Source organism: Malaclemys terrapin, chromosome 24 (genome assembly GCF_027887155.1).
Source record: "Malaclemys terrapin pileata isolate rMalTer1 chromosome 24, rMalTer1.hap1, whole genome shotgun sequence".
NCBI lineage: Eukaryota > Metazoa > Chordata > Testudines > Emydidae > Malaclemys > Malaclemys terrapin.
In genome coordinates, this window is record NC_071528.1 from 3,244,732 (window position 1) to 3,266,175 (window position 21,444).

Here is a 21,444-nt window from a genome sequence, read left to right on the forward strand (position 1 = left end):
TTATTTTTCCATTGCATTCCTTATGCAGCCTAATGTAATTCACTTTGACTGTTGTTTCACTTGTTGTTTCAGCAATGATAGACAAGTCTTTTTCTTCAGTATTTAAATTTTGAACCCAGTAATATGTCTCAGTAGTTCAGAGTATTATTTCCAATGTGCATTACCATGCTTTTATCAGCAATGAATTTCATGTGCCATCATGCTACTCCGCTGAAGTCAGTTCGAGATACTTCTCTGGTCTCAATTAACCTAGAGATGGTTTAGGCTAGATATTTTCCCTATTGTCCTTTGTGGTAATGACTGATGCAAAGAACTGACGTCCTTGCTATGTCCTTCTCTTCCTTAATTTCTCCCTTTATGCCCTTGGCAGTCCAGCAAACTCAGAGCATGTTGCCTGCTTCTTATTCTGATATATTTTGCACAAAATTGAATTGCTCTTCAGATTCCTTCTAAATTCTTTTTTATATTCTACTTACCATAGTTTACAATCCTTCATATAAGCTTGCTAGGATTGGACTTCCTTTTCCTGAATACCTGTTTGGCTTGAATAATCTCTTGTACCTTGCTGTTTTTCTTGGTCTTTTTACTTCTTTGGATGAATAGTCATGGCAATTTAAAAATCCTTTATCAGCCTAGAGGGATATGCTTATCTCCTCACTCTCGTCTAGCTTCCTCTTTTGACCTCCTCCTTTCTAAAGTGTTGGGACACTGTGCTAGTTTGATACAATTCTTCACCATTGCCAATATCAGAGGAGCGAGTGTGGAGACAGCCAAACAAGCATTTAAATTCGTGTTGTCCCTGGGGTGGAGATCCTTTTCTGTAGCTTAAGCTGGTTGTAAAAGTTTTTTTTTTTCTATTGCAGGAGGGCAAACCCTTTTTCAAAAGGTGTAACACCATCTCAGTTTATAGTCTGGGATTATTATAGCATTAGTTGGCCACTCAATCCTCACCATAGCTGCTAGCAGCCTTAGTAAGATGTATTCTATCACCTTTGCAGAAGGTAGGATAAAATTAGTGTGCTCTCTGCCTTCAACCCATCCAAAATAAGGTTCCTGTGGAACATGATGCAACTCCAGATGAAGCAGCAGTTACCCAGTCTCTCTCTTCTGCAGGGATTAGTGTGGCAGGAGAAACACTTACAATTACCTAGTTAAATCTTCGTGGCCAGAGGGAAAAGATGGGCTTAAGTATTTAGAAAGTTAGCAACTAGGGTCCAAGGCCCTATGTGTACTTTTTATGAATGGGGAATTTTGTTAGTAGTTACAAGTCTCTTGACAAAGTTTTATACACCTGGCTGAATTTCCAAGTATAAAAAGCACCCAGAATTCTCTATATCACTTTGACTTTTCCAGCTCAGTACTCAGGGAGACCCTGGATCCACAACGGGACTGGAGCATTGCAATGCCTTACTTTTAGGTGCTGAATACCACTGGACCAGTGTACTCCGGAAGGTACATTAAACATTAACATTAAACATTGTGCCAAAAAATTAAAATTCTGCCCACATTTTAAAATTCTGCAAATTGTATGTGTCAAATGTGGAGGCTCCAGCATGGCACTGGGGAACACAGGCCAATGGCTGCACAGAGATGGGAGATCACTGTGCAGCTCCCCTGACCCTCCCAGGACACGGACTCAGTGGTGAGGCTGCACCCAACCCTGACACAGCGCAAGGATGGCCTGCCCCAGAAACACCCCACGGCCCTTCCCCTCCATGCCAGGCACAGCAGGTATAGGTGGGCAGGCTCAGCAAGGCAGGATCCAAGTGTGGAAGGGCTTAGTATGGGGGGATCCAGGTGCAGGTTGGAGGGTTCTGTGTGGGGTGGCTCAGTGGGGGATTTAGATGCACAGGGGCTTGGGGGATTTTGGGTGCAATGGTAATGGGACTTGGTAAGGGGGTCCAGGTAAAGGTGGTTGGGGCTCAGTGAGGGGGGTCCAGATGCTGGGGGACTGGGGATCCAGGTGGTTCATCAGGCTGGTCCAGGTGCAGGGGGTGTGTGAGGCTCATCGGGAGATCTGGATGCACAGGGGAGCAGTTCCCTGTACAGGGATCTCTCCCCTGCAGCTGAGGAGTGATGGGTGCAGGAAGGGAGGCAGGGGGAGCTTGCGGCAGTCGGGGGAAAAGTCTGACCCAGCCCCAGCTGCCATGCAGGGGAAGAGGAAGTCCCATCCTCCCCAGCCCAGCCGGGACTAGCAGCTGAGCCCAGTGTCAGGTAGGAGCCAGCAGTTGGGTCTTCCCCAATCCCACCCCACAGTGATTTACCTCATTGCTGGCTGCCCATGGCACCTGAAACATACTGCTGGGGAGGGTCGTAGGACTGCTCTTGTTGTTTCCCTCTGTTTCCCCACCAGAAAGTCATTTTTCTGCAGGGAACAAGTTCCGCGCATGTGCAATGGCACAGAATTCCCCCAGGCATAAACAGTGGGACAACCCAGCCCACGTTAGGCACCTAAGCTCCCTGTATAATCAATGGAGTGAGACAGGCACCTAAGATTGGAATCCACAACAGCTTGCATACTAGTTGGTGAGCCACTTAAGGTAGTCAGTTTGAGGGCTTATGAGAGGGGTGTGTCCTAGGCCTTGCACCTCTAACAGATGCCAAGTCTGTGCTGCTGGGAGGCACTTATCACTGTTTGCAGTCCACAGTGGAGAACACTGTCCTGGTGTCAGGTGGCTTATGGAGTTTATGCCAGAGGTGGTAGTACAGGGGTTCTCAAACTGGGGGTCAGGACTCCTCATGAGGTTATTACATGGGGGAGTCACAAGCTGTCAGCCTCCACCCCAAACCCCACCTTGCCTCCAGCATTTATAATGGTGTTAAATATGTAAAAAAGTGTTTTTAATTTATAAGGGGGGCACACACAGAGGCTTATTAGGTGAAAGGGGTCATCAGTACAAAAGTTTGAGAACCACTGATAGTACTTCTCAACTTTTATCCCAGTGGTCAGATCATTCACCCAGGATGCAGAGACACAGGTTCTGTTTCCCCCTCTGCCTGACAGGGAGAAGAGCCCTGTTCAAACCCTACCTCTCAGGAGAGTGCCCTAACCATTAGCCGATGGGACATTCTGATGGGGGGCTCCCAGTTGAAGCTGTTCCCTGTTCCAAACCTAATTTTTACAAGGTGGAACTGGACCTTAGGTCTCCTACTTCCCAGGCGAATGCGCTAACCACTGGACTGAAAGTTAAAGGAGGCAACACTACATGTCTGGCCAGATGTTGATCAGGGCCTGAGCTGGTAGGCCTGCTCTCAGCATGCCTAAACAGATTGGGTCCTATAGGAAAGCTTGGGGAAAGATAGGCAGAGGAATGCCTCTTTCCCCAGTTTGTGGATCGCAATGGGGATTAGGTAGGAGACAGGCCCTTGGGCACCTAGAGTAAAGCAGCAGTGCGCATGTGCAGAGGCAGGAACTTTTGACAGAAATTTAGGTGCTGAGTGAGTTTAGGCACTTACAAAGTTGCAGCTGCTGAACAGGGGTTTTGTGGATCACAGTGGTACCTAAAACTGGGACTTGGCACCTAAATCCCTTTGTGGATCTGAGCCAAAGAACCAGACAGTAACTATTCGAGTGAGAATCAGTCTCACAATCTATTTCTCCCCACCCCATCTCAGACAAGTTTTCATCTTCACACACTGGGAGACAGCTAATTTGTTGCATTTCACTAGAAGTACCTCCTAGCTTTAGCAGTGCTACTATCACACTTCACTACTTAGTCAATATCTTAGACAGAAATAAAGAATGGTTTCCTTTCTGCTCTGGGTATGGTTGGAACAACAGCATGCTGCAACATGGTCTAACTCCCTTAAGCCTAGGGAATGGCAAGAAACGCTGTTCCCTACAATGCACTTCTTGGACAGATCATCCGGTTACTAGATGTCTCTTGAAACTATGGCAGTTTCCACTTGGGTTCCTGCTTCCAGCATGAGAGAGTGAAATCCACTGAGGTGGGGTCACCTGTTCTCCAAAGACATTCAGCTATTGAGGCTAGTGTGCAAGAACCAGGATTATTTTAATGTTCTCATGTTGTGCTCACACATCTTTGAAAGTTTTAAAAGCTAGTTTAAGACATTCCTAGGTGCTTCCAGACATGAGCTATATTTCACAGCACATGCATTCTAGGTTTCTGAACTACCTGCTCTATTTATACCAAGACTTTTTAAGCACAAGATTTGCTGCCAGTAATTGATGGATCAATGATTGACAGCTTTCAGTAACCGGCATTTATTATCAAAGTCATACCGTATACATCTGTAATGTCAACAAGATGCCACAACTACAAAAAAGATTGTGCACATTGCAGTTTCAATGCAAAACAGTAAAATGCAAATCCATTTGTTAAAAAAAGTAATTAAAATTACTCCAGAAAGCAACTGAATTTTTGTAATGTCTTTACATCCAGTCAAATTAAAATGGTTAACAAGAAAAATACAAATTCAAAAGATCTGGTATCAGTGTTTAAAAAGGCAACTAATTTAAGCATTTCTATCAATTCGCACATCAATTTCCCTGCCACGAAGCTGTATCCCATTCATCATCCGGCAAGCTCTCTCAGCCACTTCTGGGGACTCAAATCTAACAACACCACAACCTTTGGACTTCCCATTCTCCATCTTGATGTCTGCGTACAGCACGTGACCTGCAAAAAAAGGGGTTGTGTTTAGTGTAATGAAATTACTGCATGAAGCTCGATACCTAACCAGATTCCTACATGAAATGATCTTGTGATTAAGACTCTGAAAGGTCTCCAATAGAGCATTCCAAATACAGTGATAAAAAGATGTACATTTAGAACATATTTTGGAGTCAAATGCAGCAGAAACATTTCAGGTGTGATTGACTATAAAGGACTGTTCTCAAAATTAAACAATTTGCCTCACTTAAGATATTTGATTGGAATCTGTTTCTCTTTCCACTGATCTACCCCTTTCAAGCATTTCCCAGTTTTAAGAAGATGCAGCTTGACACTCAGTTTTGAGGGAGCCAGACAAGACTTGCCCCCCTTTTTAAGGAGTTCACAGGAATGGTGCATTGATGCTCCTCTCTATTTTGTAGTGAAGGCCACAGTGCAGTATTATTGTTATTCACTGATGGAACTAACAAGGAGTCAGCATATGGGACTAACTATAGGTAAGTAAAACTCAAACTCAAACAGCTTCATATCTGGCATCCCCCTCCCAAGATATCCTTACAAAGCCATTCCAGCAAAATACATGAGCCACATCATTGTAAGATTAATCTGTTGGATTGATCTACCCACATCCAGAAATCCTTCCAGCACAGCAGGGAAAATGTGACAATTAACTGAATGGTTCTAAACTTAATTTGTGTTCTGAAATATTTCTACATGTAAGGCATATCATCTGTGCCAGCAGTTCTCAATCTTTTCCTCTACATAATAAGAGGAAGAATTTCTGACTCTGCCTCCCATCTAGTCCAAAAGACAAGTTCTTCTGGACGTACTTGAGACCTGCCACCCTCTCCATGTCGAGACCCCATGATGTACATAATGAACTCTTGTAAATGAAGCCATTTCCTCCTTTCACTTTAGTGTTACATTACTGGAGATGATTTAAAGATTAAAGGAATTTGGTTACATTTCAACTTAATCTTTTATTGGATGAATCTGGTAAGAGACAGGACTAGAGTTTTAAAGTGAAGAAGAGTCATGGAATGTTGGTATTAACCGATAACCAGCAAGTGGCATGCTGGGCTCATGGCTCAACGCTACAGGAGACCGTCTCTATTTTAGTATTGAGAAGGTTTGGGGCTTATTTACACTAAAGTTTCCCATTAGAGGAGTACTTCGAATGGTCTGATCTATTAAACCCCTGTAAGAAACGATTATTTGCAGTTACTGGTAGGGATTGGATTACTAGTAAGCCTGATGTACCTAGGCAGTCTCCAACTACTGCAAGAAAGATGTACAATTATTGCATGTTACTTTTGGTGGAGAGTATTGCCACTAGAAGGCACAATTATTGGGAAGGATAAAAACCTGACACAGGTGAGGACTGTGCAACAAGCATTTATTCAAAATACAGGTTTTTGCTAATATCTAATATTTTCCTAGGTTCGTATGAAGTTTTGGTTAAGTAGTACAGGCAGCAGTTGAAGTTATGATTCAGAAAGAGAATTTCTGATATGTTACATAATGATTTTGTCGTACAGTAAGTTGTTTGGAGGTTCTTCAGTAGTATAAAGTAACTTACCACACTCATTAAATTTGTCCTTCAGCATTTTCCATGTGAAATCAAAAGGAAGCTGGAGAAAGAAAGCAGTCACTCACTGAGAATCTGTTCCATAGTTAATCAATATAATAATAAAGAGTTGCTAGCACCGAAGTATAAAATGCATAGAACACATAGCATTGCACTGTCCGCACTTACAGGTGTGGAGGGTTGTGTCCAGTTAGTAGCAATTAAATGAAAGATTTTTCTACTCAGACCTTATAACTGTCCCGTGCAGCATTAATACATTTGATGGAGACTACACAAATACTTAAGATAGTCTAACTGAAGCCATCAAAATGTGCAACAACTTAGTACTAGCATTTCTTCATCCTCTAAGCACCAACACAAGAGTTCTGTGCAGTTATTTAGATTATGAAAGGGTTACTCACATTTCTCACAAATATCTGGCAGGCTTTTCTGGCCACCCCAGCTGCAGGTCCTCCGGTTCCTCCAAGAGTGCCTGCAAAACTGCCTGCGAAGTTTCCACGATCCATGTCCATTGTTCTTTCAAAACTGCTTCCCATTGCAAGTCCCATTCGATCTATACCTGCCCCCATTCCCTGCCCCATGGTAGGCCCCATTCTCTCCATACTAGTGGCCCCCATGCGATCCAATCCCATTCTGTCCATACTAGTGGCCCCCATGCGATCCAATCCCATTCTGTCCATACTAGTGGCCCCCATGCGATCTAGTCCAGTTGGCATTCTATCTATAACTTGACCCATTCCAGTTCCCATTCCAGCAGGTACCATACGATCCATACTTAGACCCATCCTATCCATGCCAGAACCCATGCGATCTACTCCTGAGCCCATTCTGTCCATAGTGGTACTAACACGATCAATAGCAGTACCCATTCTATCAATACCAAAACCTATTCCAGAACCCATTCTTTCTATACCAGAACCCATTCGCTCAATGGTTGGGCCCATTCTGTCAATGCTGGAAGCTATGTGGTCTATGCCCAGAGGGGCCATTCGATCAATTCCTGGGGCCATTCGATCTACATTAGAACCCATGCGATCCAAAACAAGACCCATTCGATCTATTTCAGACCCTACTCTCTCCATCCCATGTCCCATCCCAGAAGGTATTCTTTCTATTCCCGCACCCAGACGATCAATGCCGGGTGCCATCCTCTCAATTCCAGGAATGCTGGCACTTCCACCTAGAACACAATACATTAAGATGTCATTACCTGTGATCGTGTGAAGAGGATATTAAATTTGATGCACCTGGATATTCTTGATGTTTGAAACTGTACAATTTGTTAGTGTACAGTAGTGTGTGTATTCTGTAGTTGCAGATTCTGAAGCAGAACGGTGCTTGAGAACCTAGGGCGGTTTTTTTTTTATGAGAAGTCAAGTTTCTAGCTCTTACAAATAAAGCTTTCAAATGTGAACCAAGTGTAAAGAGATGCAGCGTTTGAAGCCGGCAAATTCAAGAGAACAGTTGTTGGATTTGTGTTCACAGCTCACATCAACAATGTAAGTGTAATTTCAGCTGTCAAAATGTAAGCCTGCTCAAGCACTAGCAGATATTGGGGTTGGGCAGTGAGGTTGCTAGTTGCTGGAAGTAAACTGAGTTCAAGACCCTTCTCCCAAAAGGATCGGAATAGATTCTGCTTCTGCCAGCCAGAAGTGGTAAAGAGATGCAAGCCAAGAGTTTTAGCTTTCCTGGTGCCAAAACCAACAGATTCCAGTGCAATTATTCACTGCCAAGGCAAAAGCCTGCAGTATATTTAGCTTTTTAATGTGGAGAGAAGCAAAAAAATATTTTAACTATTTCTTTGATTTTAGTGTACTGATCGTATCATTTCCATGTATTCCTCCATTTCTGAACACTCCTAAATCTGCTACAGAATTGTGTCCGTTACAGAAACCAGATAATTTGGGTGTCACTTGCTATGGAATACAGGGCCTCATTAGTTGAGTTTATAGAGAACTAAATTACTTTTTAAAGTTCTGTATGTTGCCAAGTGTATATTAGGGTTGCAACCAAGGCCTAGTTTTGTCACCAATAATTTATGCTTGGAAAATCTGTTTGGCCTGAAAAGTGTCAGGTTTATTGTTAACACTAGTGACAAGTTTTCTACAAACAACAGGAGTATAATTTCAGTTACCATCATGTCTAAAGTTTCTTTGAGCACATCTAGCCCCAAAAATCAGCTATGCCACTCCAAAACTTTCCCTCATCTCCTTGAAAAGATGTGCTAGAAAGCAAGCTGTGATTAACTTAACAATTGTTTGACTTTTGGCAACTGTCTGAGCAGGATTAGGCATTATATTATGCATTTGTGTGAGCATGCTGCCATCTATTGAGCAACTGTAGCTTAACAAAGAACATATGGTATTTATACTGCTGACAGCTGACATCTTCAGCTCATGCCTAGGGAGTAGTGTCAGATAGCAGGTGTTTTATTATGAAGGGATAAGTGCTTGGTATTTAAATGTTGCATGCTCATTTGTATCTTAAGACATTTGAACCCCACTGTGACTCAAAAAGGGGAAAAAAGGCATGTTTGGGCTCACGTTCATTTACAACTTCCCAATATTTCTGAAGAATGATTATGTACGAGATGCTGATGTAGTCTGACATTTTTGCAAACAGTGCTGACATCATAGTACACCACAAAATTTGAACAGTAATAAAAGGGCCTGAAGTTTATTTGGTCTCTCTTTCTGGGCTTGAGGTGCAAATGTGGTACAGATAGCATAATGTGCCGGGGAATGGTTCTCCCTGAATCATTTTAGACATCCGATAGGTGCGTGAGATGCCAACTGCACCGCTTGAATTAGTGTTTCTTCAAACTGGGATCGTGCATACTGAACAATAAAGCTGCCCTTAAATTTACAATCCAGTCTAAATCTAAACTAAACATTCTAAAAACTGACTACTAACTATAAAACTTCAACTAACATAACCTAAGGTAAAGGCAGTACATAGGTGGATCAGAGTGGTTCAAATCCTTTCACTGATGTGGTTAGCAGGTAGATTTTAAACAACATGAACTAATTTAAAATGAAGGTTGGTTACTTGTAACCAGAGTTCTCTGACAGCAGAAAAACTAGGGTATTTTAATTTGGACTCCACAGGAATAGGGAAAGGGTGTTGGGGTGTGAATATGCAGAGTCCATCTCAAAGAACTCCAATTACAAGTAACCTATCTTAATTTCTTCAAGTCTCCTCTGCGTATTCCCACTCTTGGGACAATCTGGCAACCAACATAGTAAATTGGATGGAGCGATGTGGAGTTCTACTTGCACAAGGATTGGAGTACCGATCTACCACGCTGGGACTGGATGCCATATCCAATGCATAATATGTTATGAAAGTGTGAAATGATTTCCATATACCAGCTCTGTATATCTCAAAATAAGGGGAATGTGTTTATAAAAAAAAAAAAAAAGTAGATTCTACTAGAGCCATAACAATGAGCTCTAAATGGACTAGGATGGACACTCTAAATGGACACTCAAAAATCTCATTGTTATATCATTAGAAAATATAGAACGGTTGTCCATGTGAGGATGGAAAGCGGATATTGCTAATAAGTGAGAACTAATTGCCAAACCCTGATGTTTTAGGTGCAGTAAGTTATCCACGAGATGCTGAATTGAAGACTGCATTGGCAAAAGACCAGATGGAAAAACACTTCCACTTCAACATGGTGGAGGACTTTCTACTATTCAACAAGTCATTTGCTTGGAGCAAGTTCACAGGCTTGTCTGGGATTTTAGCCATAGAGCATCCAGGCTGTTAATTTAAGTTCTTGCCCATAGGTTTGGGTGCAACAGCTGACTGTGATCTTACAAGATTAAGTCTAGGTCCAATGGAAACAAAATCAGAGCCTCCAGTGACAGATCCAGGGGAGCAGGGAACCAGTGCTGCCGGGGCCACTCTGGGGCTATTAACATAGATGGCATGATCCAGTTTGATCTTTAGCAACACTAAGTGGAATTGGGGAAACATAGTAGGGTTTATCCAGGGTATCAGGAAAGTGTCTGATGGAAATGGGACTGCCACCTGGTAGATAGAAAATTGATGGCATTTCCTGTTGGGTTTTGGTTGCAAGTAGACCTATGTGAGGATTCCTCCACTCTGGAAAATGCATCTGGCAACATCTGGTCAGAGAGACCACTCATGAGGACTCGTAAATGATCCACTTTGGCAGTCTGTCCACTCATTCTGTGCCCTAGAAGGTAAGAGGCTTCAAGAATGAATGAACTGGCGTGCCAATATTCCAATGCCGAACTGCCTCGACACAGTGGGGAAGAGCAAGCTTTTCCCTGCCTGTTGAGGTAAAACATTGCCACTGTGTTGTCAGAGAACAGACTTTTCCACTGACAGGCTAGGCAGACAGCCTGTAGGTCCCTGATGCTGATATGTAGAGCGAGGTCCCCTTGAGGGACATAAAACCTGAGTATGGAGGGGAACAGATGAGCCGCTCACCCCAGGGCAGACATGTGCATCAGCAAAGATTGAGGGTGGACAAAGGCAACGCCTGCACAAACACTGACTGGGTTCGTTCACCAGTCTAGAGAAGTCAATACTCAAGAGGGCACATTTAGCGGAGTCCCGATGTTGAAGATTTGATGAATAAACAGAGGTCAGACATCTCTGAAGAGTCCTGAGATGTAGGCTGGCATGCTGGACTATGTATGTGCCATATGCGCCAGCACCTCATACAGTTTTAAGCTGTTGTGGGTAAGCACTGAGATCAGCAACAAGGGATCGAACCGTTTGGAACCCTATATCGGGAAGGAAAGCTCTAACCTGAGTAGAGTCCAGCACTGCTCCTATGAACTCTATCCTCTGATCTGGGCAAAGTAGCTTTTTCTAAGTTGATCAGCAGACCCAGGGTTTTACAAATTGACTACATGAGAGATAGATTGGACAGTACCTGAACCTTGGACTGGCCTCTGACTAGCCAGTCATCCAGCTCAGGGTAGACTTGTACTCTGAGCATCCTCAGAAAAGCAGCTACCACTATCATACCTTTTCTGTCAAGTATCAAAGGGGTAGCGGTGCTAGTCTGGATCTGTAAAAGCAGCAAAGAGTCTTGTGGCACCTTCTAGACTAAGACGTATTGGAGCATGAGCTTTCCTGAGTGAATACCCACTTTGTCGGATGCATCATCCGACAAAGTGGGTATTCACCCACAAAAGCTCATGCTCCAATACGTCTTAGTCTAGAAGGTGCCACAGGACTCAACAAGCTGCTGAAAGAACAGGAGTACTTGTGGCACCTTAGAGACAAATAAATTTATTTGAGCATAAGCTTTTGTGGGCTACAGCCCACTTCCTACTGTATTTTCCACTGCATGCATCCGATGAAGATATATAGATAGACAGAGATATACACACATACATACACACACACACCTTGAAACAATGGGTGTTACCATACCCACTATAAGGGGATGATCAGTTAAGGTGAGCTATTATCAGCAGGAGAGAAAAAGAACTGTTTGTAGTGGTAATGAAAATGGCCCATTTCCAGCAACTGGGGGGGCGAAGGAGGAGGAAAAGAGAGAGAGAGAGAGAGAGAGAGAGAAGCATGGGGAAATAGTTTTACTTTGTGTAATGGCCCATCCACTCCCAGTCTTTATTCAAGCCTAATTTAATGGTGTCCCATTTGCAAATTAATTCCAATTCAGCAGTCTCTTGTTGGAGTCTGTTTTTGAAGGTTTTTTTGTTGTAATATTGCGTCTTTTAGGTCTGTAATCGAGTGGCCAGGGAGATTGAAGTGTTCTCCAACTTGTTTCTGAATGTTATAATTCTTGACATCTGATTTGTGTCCATTTATTCTTTTATGTAGAAACTTTCCGGTTTGGCCAATGTACATGGCAGAGGGGCATTGCTGGCACATATCACACTGGTAGATGTGCAGGTGAATGAGCCTCTGATGGTATGGCTGATGTGATTAAGTCCTATGATGGTATCCCCTGAATAGATATGTGGGCAGAGTTGGCAATGGGCTTTGTTGCAAGGATAGGTTCCTGAGTTAGTGTTTTTGTGTGTGGTTGCTGGTGAGTATTTGCTTCAGGTTCGGGGGCTGTCTGTAAGCAAGGACTGGCCTTTCTCCCAAGGTCTGTGAGAGTGATGGATCGTCCCTTCAGGATAGGTTGTAGATCCATCCTATGACTGTGTGCAGAATGCACACATGTAATCACTTGAACCACTCAGTTTGGGATAACTCCCATACAGCTCATGAGAACATGTAGTTTCTCAAAAGGCATGGTTTCAAATACATTTTAGGGAGTACTTTTGACTAAATTTTAGTCAAAGTTGCAACTAGATTCTCATACCACAGCAGAAGAGATTATTCCAAACCTTACTTGTCACTATTGTAAGCACAATTCAGATGAATAGCGCATAGCACAAATACAGCCTTTTTTTGCTTACCTATTCCCCTGTCCAGGGTGTCTCCAAAACTACGAGACATTCCCATCTCATTTCTTCCAAAGTCTCTGTCAAATCCTCCACCCATCGCACGATCCATCTCTGCAGAAAGTATTAATTTAGTAGATTTCCAGGACAACTTAGACATCCTGAAGAGAACATGTCTCTTGTAATATTTTAGCAGGTGAACTGTGAAACAAGTGTTTTTGCCATGTATTGCTTCTTTGAGATACAGACCCACACACACACGGAGGCTTTTTGTGTGTTTTTTTACACACACACACACACACACACACACACACACACACACACTGAAATTTCAGATCCTTGTACTTCCTTTTCCTAGTGGAGATTGGCAAGGTGTTTGGAGGACCTGTATCTATGAATTACATAGGACTAACCTAAGCTCCTGCTCTGTCCCTTAACAGAACATCAACACTCCTCTCTCAACCTATTTACAATGATGAGGAAGCCAAACCTTTTCAGGTACAACTGTAATATCACTCTATCCAGGTCCTCCCAAGAGCTAGCCAAGATTTCCTCAAAGTTAGGATTTAATATTTCAGTGTTAGAAAGTGGTCAGGAAAAGCTCTGGAAAGTTTAGGCTGTTTTATACCCCATAAGAGCAAACAAGTGTTTATTTTTAAATGTGAATCTGCAAGGGAAAGATTGATTGTGATCATTTTTGCTTCTTCATGATGAATAAAGAAAGGCTGAATCAGTTTTCAAAACTCAAGGGTTTTCCTAATTTTAATTTACATGTGAAGGCAAGGTCTTATCCATCCCAGAAGACTAGGGAACTGAGTAAAAAGGGCTATCACAAGTGAAACCTGAGCAATTGAGAGGGGAAAGGAATTTTAATCAAGCTGGTTGGAACTGTTGTCTGTTGGCATCTTTAACTGAAATGTTTAACAAGTGGAAAATGAGATCTTTGTTGAAGATGCATCACTCCCATTTAGACAAGAAAAGATTGAGAAAACTCCAGTTTTTTCCAGGGAGACCTACAGCAAAAGTTAAACTTGACACTGTGGTTACGGCTAGTGGTAAAAACCAGCAAAAAAAAAAAAAAAAGCTTTCAGGTTCTCTTTACACAATATAAAGGAAATGTGTTCTTTTCCTTTCTTTTGTAGGTAGCCTTAAAGCATATGATGCTCCAACAGGATTACCAATCATTACTAATTCAATTAGACCATCCAAATGGGGGGGGGGGGGGGGGGGGGAAGAGGAGAGGGAAGAGTTCCATGACAAGACATTCACTGAGGCTGGGGATCTATAATGTAGGAATCAGTGCCTCACCACTCATTCTGCCCATATTCATTCCAGATGGAAAACGACCCAGGTTGTCCATGCCACCAAAAGGACCCTCCATCCCTGAAACAAAGTATAGTATCTCTAAGATAAAGGTGACATTAAAAAGTGCATTTCAAATAAGTCACCACACTAGATCAGAATGTGTTATTCCACCTATTTACTCTTTGGTAATATTGCTAGGAATATTCTAGGAAAAGCAGCCACATGTAAAATGCCATCTCAAAACGGTACACCTTGGAGGCATAAGGGAATGTTTACAAAATTAAAACTAGCATTAACAAAGAAATTCTTTGTAACCGAACAGTTCAATTTAGTCTCAAGATGTAATAAGGCCACAAGCCCATGCTCTAACTTTTGTAAATATCCAGCAGCAGTCGTTAAGAGTCATAAGTGGTTAACATCTTGGTTTATATTTCATCTGAAGATCTCACCCCTCAAGGAGCACAATACCTATTAGCACAACATATGGCAATTTATTACTGCTTTAAAAACAAGCATCACTACTGACTCAGTGACTGCTTCCAAGTAAACAAATGCTTATCTGGCACTATTCTCCCTAAATTAAGATATTTCCAGGGAGATGTCAGCCTACATAAATGTTAGCTAATACCAAAGACAGATAAAGATATATCTATATATGAAAAAGCTATTTGCATTTCAGAACTGCATGTACAGTAGCTTACCTCCCATTTTATTCATTCCAAAGCCCATGCCTTCCATTCCCATTCCTCAAAATAAAAAAAGAAAGCTTTATTTACAGATGGAATTATACATGCATACAATCAGTCTGATGTTTGAGCTTCTCAAGTTACTTTGCAGGAATGGGGACTTAGATTTTGGTTTAAAAGCTTATACTGAGAAAAGTAGTGAATGAGCGGATCTACTAACAAGAGCTCTTCGGGGGAGTAGATGACATGGAATCCTTTCTAAAAGGACAAAACAGCAGAAAAATCATGAGCTTACACAAATTGAAAGTTGTTAGATATGCAACTTCTCAATTGGTTCATTCACAGTAGCATGTAATGAATCCAGCATTCATTTTCCAGACAACTTAGAATTATGGATTCTAAATGGAGGTCAAATTAACAGTTACTGATGTTTGGTATCTAGTAGGAAGCCACAAATCACTTATGAATTATGACAATACTTTGAAATGTAACACCTTCAGGTATCTGACTTGGAACTTGTGTGTTCTATTTTGACAAGAAGCATTATAGCCTCAGGTGAAGTGCCACTTCCCTATTGGACATAAAAAGAAAAAGCCTGACCCAAGCACAAACAATCCCACCTCAGAATATTACCATAGAGGAACACTGATAAGAGGGAACACTGTATCAAGTAGTTTGAGGGCTAAATGTAGATTTCTGAAATCAAAAGGCTTTCCAAACTCATTAAGAAGTTTTCAACAGAAGACTACTTTGAAAGTTTAACATCCCCTTGTACTGTTTGCTCCTAGTGTACAAGAACCAGAAAATGAGATATGTACTAGACAAGGGGTTCCCAAAGCATGGTATATGTACCACGGGTGGTATGTGAGCTTGATGTTCCAGCCATTTATTTAGAATTTAAGGTGGTACATGAACCAATAGAATTTAAGGTGGTACATAAATCCATTCTAGTTTGGATCATCAAGGAGGAAAAATACTTACTTTAGCGGTTTGGATTTTTTGAAGCATGTTTTGGGTTCTCTTTACTGGAAAGACAGCAACCCTAAGGTCATATGAAAAGCTAGGAAAAAGACTTAATGAAGCGTACACACAGTAAGAAGTGTGATTTTCTTACCTCCAGGTCCCATGTTGGGCATTCCCATGCCTTTGTTTAAATGATTTGCATCAATAGGCTGACCTCCTGGTCCTAATCCCATGCCAATACCACCAAGCCCATCTAGAGAAAAAAGTAATTTATTTATTTTTTGGCACAGATGATAGCAAGCTTTGTTCTTCAAGTGACAAAATTACTATTGTTCTGAAGATCTCAGTGGATTCCCACTCTTGGTTCTGTATTTCTAGCACTTAAGTGTGAACTCTCAAAGCTCTGAAGTTGGATCTAAAATAGCGATGATAGGTGGTGTGATACCACCTCTCTCTACTTCCGCAAGCATCTCCCTCCCTCTCCCCATTTAGGTACTTTCAAAGGTCAGCCCTTTAAAGCTGAAAGTCTTCTAAACAACAAGATGGAAAAAAGAATGAACGTTTACTTTTGGATGATAGAGGATAAGAAATGAGTCAATATAAAAGTTAACACCCCTCAGTTTGAGATCAGTGGGAATCCAGTGGGGAACATCTCATCCTTTTTAGAGTATTGTTCTTGATCATTCAATAGCCAAAATAAGGAAACAGCCAACTTCCGTCCCACATACAGATGCACTTACTAGGGATTGTAGATGCATCCCTGTGGATACTTAAATGCTATACAGTCCAAAGCACAAAGCCAGCCTCCTTCCTTTAAGAGGCATGATGTTTCCAGACACCATCTTGACCTTCCCTTGACCCAGAACTGATTGAGGGATCCCCAAACCACAGAGGCTAACCCTTCCTGGTGCCTTGAGTATTAGGGAGTACCTGGAATAAAAGCCCTTCCCCACCTCACCTAGCAACATTAGCTTTATGGCACCATTCCTGCAGTATAGCAAACTGAACTCCTGCAAGCTAAAAATTAAAGGTGTTAGTTTTAAAGAAACTTACGAGGAAGCTGTTGAGGTCGTTCTGGAGGGAAGAAGTCCCCCTTTGGAAAGGCTCGCTCATCCTGAAAACAGTTAAACAGTGTCAAACCCCACACGCGAGATTACTGGCAGCACCTTTTAATGGAACCAACATTCTGAAAGCTATGACAATTCCTGGCAAACAACATCCATAACTGTACTATGGACTTACTACCAAGTAGGTAATTCATAAATATGGCCATTTCCTGACGTTACATTTTGGGGGATTACCCAAGAAGAGAATTCTCTATGGGCAAGGCACTGGCACTTTGGCCTCCTCAATGCAGCTTGAGAAATAGCAATAGGGGAAACTTGGAAATCTGGATTTAGCTACACTAACAAGATCAAATGTATGTAAATAGTTTAGGTGCTTGCTGATGGCGTAAATAAAATTATTTTAACCTGCACTAAAGCGTTCTGTTAAAGCAATTGCAGCTGTCCTCAAGAGTGCTCTACAAACAGCGATCCTATCCATAAGACAGATATGTTTCAGTAAACAAAATGTTACTCCAGCTTTGAGTGATGAAACTAGTTCAAAATCCAGATTCATTTGATCCTTTGTCTCTGTTATGCTGCCACACCACCATTCTATGGTAGCTGCTTGTGTTTCCTATATGCTTAGGCTGGGTTTGAAGCAGCAGCACGATGGTGAAGAGTTCTGAGTGCTTAACCAGTCTGATGACCTCTCACATTTCATCCTACAAACTAAATGTGATGAAAATGCTCACAGTTGCATTTCCATTTCACTCCTTGCCTTCCCCTGCCACACCAGATTAACACATTGCTTGGTTCTCAACTTGTGAGTGTTTAATGGACCACAGTTTGAATGCCAGCCATAAGGTATCCAACACAAGTTCTGATATCAAATTACACAGTAAGAGAACTGAATATACTTACCATTTTTACATGCATTGGTCTGTCAAAAAGCAGCTGCCCGTTGAACATTGCTAATACTTAAGTTAAGGATGTTTTTTTCAAAATGTTAGTCCAAAAATCTTACTGCTAAAAAGAACTTAAAGTTAACAGCAGTACAGCTTCAAATGTCTGGCAGTGTATCAGCCCCACCCTACAGCAGGGAGGCTCTTAAGCAAAACAGGCAGACATGGAATAAATAACTGGTAACTCGTGTATCAGTAACAGGTTAAGAGATAGGACACAAAGGGTAGGAATAAGTTTTCATAGAGGAGAGAGATAAATACTAGAGTCCCCGGCAAGGATCTGTACTGGGACCAGTGCCGTTCAACAAATTCATAACTGACCTGGAAAAAAGGGTAAACAGTGAGGTGGCAAAGTTTGCAAACAAAAAATTACTCAAGTCCAATACTGACTGTGGAGAGTTACAAAGGGATCTCACTAGACTGGGTAACTGGCAATAAATGGCAGATTAATTCAATGTTGATAAATACGAAGTAATGCCCACTGGAGGTAGACATCTTACAGCAAAAAAACTTCAGGACCAGACTCCAAAGAGAAACTGCTGAGCTCCAGTTCATTTGCAAATTTGACACCATCAGATCAGGATTAAACAAAGACTGTGAATGGCTATCCAACTACAGAAGCAGTTTCTCCTCCCTTGGTGTTCACACCTCAACTACTAGCAGAGCACCTCACCCTCCCTGATTGAACTAACCTCGTTATCTCCACACTGATTTATACCTGCCTCTGGAGATTTCCATTACTTGCATCTGAAGAAGTGAGGTTCTTACCCACGAAAGCTTATGCTCCCAGTACTTCTGTTAGTCTCAAAGGTGCCACAGGACCCTCTGTTGCCCACTGGAAAACAATCCTAACTATACAAACAAAATGATGAGGGGTACATTAGCTTTTATGACTCAAGAAAGATCTTAGTCATTGTGGATAGTTCTCTGAAAACACCTGCTTAATGTGCAGCAAAAAGTCAAAATGGTTAATGTTAGGAACCATTAGGAAATGGATAAATAAGACAGAAAATACCTTAATGCCACTATATACATCCATAGTACGCCCACACCTTGAATACTGCATGCAGTTCTGACCGTCCCATCTCAGAAAAAGGTATTAGAATTGGAAGAGTACAGAGAAGGGCAAAAGTGATTAGAGGTATCGAACTACCACATGAGGACAGATTAAAAAGACTGACTGTTCAATTTAGAAAAGAGTCGACTAATGGAAGAAACAATAGACGTCTATAAAATCATGAGTGTTGTGGAGAAAGTCAATAAGTGTTATTTACCATTTCACATTACACAAGAACCCAAGAGTCACCCAATGAAATTAACAGGCAGCAGGTTTAAACATAAGGAAATACTTCTTCACACAACCTGTGGAACTCATTGCCAGGGGATGCTGTGAAGCGCAAAAATATAGCTGGGTTCATGGAGGATAGGTCCATCAATGGCTATAAGCCAAGATGTTAAGGAGCACACCACTGCTCTCTGGGTGTCTCTAAACTTCTGACTGCCAGAAGCTGGAACTGGATGACAGAAGATGGATCATTCAATTATTGCCCCGTTCCGTCCATTCCCTCTGAAGCATTGGTCTGACCCAGGATGGCCATCCTTGGTATCCCTCCCTGGAACTTAAAATCCATCAGTTGAAGCTTCAAAAGTATCTTAATCAGTGGTTTTTGGTTGGGAAATATTAAAGATTATAAACATATTTAATCCTAACCAAAAGAGTCATTAAGACATTATGACAGGTTCAGAGTGGTAACCGTGTTAGTCTGTAGCAGCAAAAAGAACGAGTACTTGTGGCACCTTAAATTTGTAAGACATTACGTATAATTAAAAACTATGCATTTGAAAGGCGAAGACAGTTTAAATTTCTCCAAAATCAACTCTACTCCAGAAACTTTAGCAACTTTGCTCAGTCCTGAAACTCTCAAACTCCGACATGTCCAGTTTGACACATGTACCTCTACTATAAGATGCCATAGTACTTAGTCTTATGTGAACCTCATTCCTGACATACACCCCATTCTAAAAAGGATGAGATGTTCCCCTCTGGAATCCAGTGGTCTCTACACTTTTTTGATCACGCACCCCATAAGTAAAAAATTTTTGAGCACGCATCCCCAATATGTATATTTATGTATAAATTATATACATGTACTACTATACTAATATATTATGTACATTATAAAACAAAAAACATTAAAGGATGAGATGAAAAACAATATTTTAAAAATATATTTTATTTTATTATTAACGGTACAAAAAAACCTTTTTGCTCTCACTAAAATTTATTATTAATAATTTTTAGTAAGAGCAATGTGATTGAATATGCTTCATTATTTTTGAAAATCTTGGTTTAACACTTGGTGATACAGCGATTCAAAGGTCTGGTTCTAAGTTCAGTTTATTTCACACCTTGGTTTTAATGGCTGTCCTACCTGAAAAAGATGCCTCACAAAGATATGAAGATCCAAATGGAAGAAGTGCATCGTTGACTGCACTTACAAAATTATGATACTCATTTTTCAGTCCCATCCACCAATTATGCAAAGGTTTTTGTTGAAATTCGGCTAGTAAATTTCCATCTTCCCTGATATCAATCAATTGTTCTTGCAAACTAATCAGAAGGTGTTGCATTTTTATATTTTTAACAAATGGGTTCAAAACCCACTGAAACTCTGTTTGGAAGATTTTTAAACAGGTTAGAAAATTCTATTTCCAAGTTTAAGTGTGCAGATATGAGAGTTTTTACAGGTGACACACTTACATCTTTTCGGCAACAAAATCACATAACGATGGAAACATTTCCAAACATCCGTTTTCAAAATGTTCTCTCCATAGCACGAGTTTCTTTCGAAAAGCAGTTACTTTCTCACTCATTGTTAAAACGTCACCTTTACCTTGAAGGAACAGTTAAGTGTGTTTATTTTTTTGAAAATATCTGCTAAGTAGCATACTACTGACAGCCACTTGTCAACACAGAAAAGGCCAGCAAATTTGGAACACTTGTCTTTTTGTAAAAGAAAAATGCGTAACTCATCTTTAAGTTCGACAACTCTTTTAAGCACTTTGCCACGAGATAACCAATGAACCTCTGTGTGGTACAAAAGCTTTTCATGGTCACTCCCCATCTCATTACAAAGTATTGTAAAGATTCTACTATTTAAAGGTCTTGTTTTTATAAAATTAACCACATCGATGACATCCTGTAGCACTTGTGCACTTCTGGATCCAATTTCTTTGCTGCAATAGCTTGCCTATGAATGACGCAGTGAATTAATTTCACATGTGGTGCTCTCTGTAACCTTACCCTGGAATCCTTTCTTTATTCCAGTCAAAGCAAGCCGCTCCATCAGTGGTTACACTTACACAGTTTTTCCATAAAACATTGTTTTTATTAAAGAAGAAGTCATTTACACAGCTTTCCTTTAGTGGCTCACAAAAAAAGTAGTTCATGTATTTCATTATTGAAACAGAATCTAGCAAATACCATAAGCTGAGACATGTTAGAAACATCTGTATTTTCATCCAACAGTATAGCAAACCTCCCACACTGTGTAATTTGTTCTAATACTTGTTTCTTAGAATCTTCAACTATGTATTTTATGCGTCTTCCAACAGTATTTGCTGACAAAGGAATGCATTTTAGTTTGTCGCCATATTGTTTTCTGTGTATTATTTCATCCATTTTTACCGTGGCAGGAAGAACAAGTGTTTTCCCCAACGGTATGTGGCTTTTTGTCTTTCACTATTAAGTAAAAAACCTCAAGAGAGCTTCTAAACATTTATCATTAAGTTTAGTGAAATTTTGTAAAGTACTGGATTGAGTATTGCATGACTTTAAACATCACTGAAAAAATTG

At 41.1% G+C, this 21,444-nt stretch overlaps 1 protein-coding gene across 2 annotated transcripts in view; it reads right to left on the minus strand.

The window, feature by feature from the left end:
- Positions 1 to 4,209: 4,209 nt before the first annotated feature.
- Positions 4,210 to 21,444, minus strand: part of HNRNPM (heterogeneous nuclear ribonucleoprotein M) — a 31,567-nt gene continuing 14,332 nt past the window's right edge. The window contains exons 5-13 of one of the 2 annotated variants that reach the window (XM_054013320.1): positions 17,548 to 17,597; positions 16,634 to 16,694; positions 15,732 to 15,833; positions 14,633 to 14,677; positions 13,935 to 14,009; positions 12,642 to 12,740; positions 6,624 to 7,402; positions 6,214 to 6,265; positions 4,210 to 4,640 (exon numbers count right to left, since the gene is read on the minus strand). In XM_054013320.1, coding sequence (XP_053869295.1) covers positions 4,477 to 4,640; positions 6,214 to 6,265; positions 6,624 to 7,402; positions 12,642 to 12,740; positions 13,935 to 14,009; positions 14,633 to 14,677; positions 15,732 to 15,833; positions 16,634 to 16,694; positions 17,548 to 17,597 — 1,427 coding nt within the window. In that variant the 3' untranslated portion in view covers positions 4,210 to 4,476. The remainder of the gene's footprint in view (positions 4,641 to 6,213; positions 6,266 to 6,623; positions 7,403 to 12,641; positions 12,741 to 13,934; positions 14,010 to 14,632; positions 14,678 to 15,731; positions 15,834 to 16,633; positions 16,695 to 17,547; positions 17,598 to 21,444) is intronic. The other variant, XM_054013321.1, reaches the window with a different exon arrangement.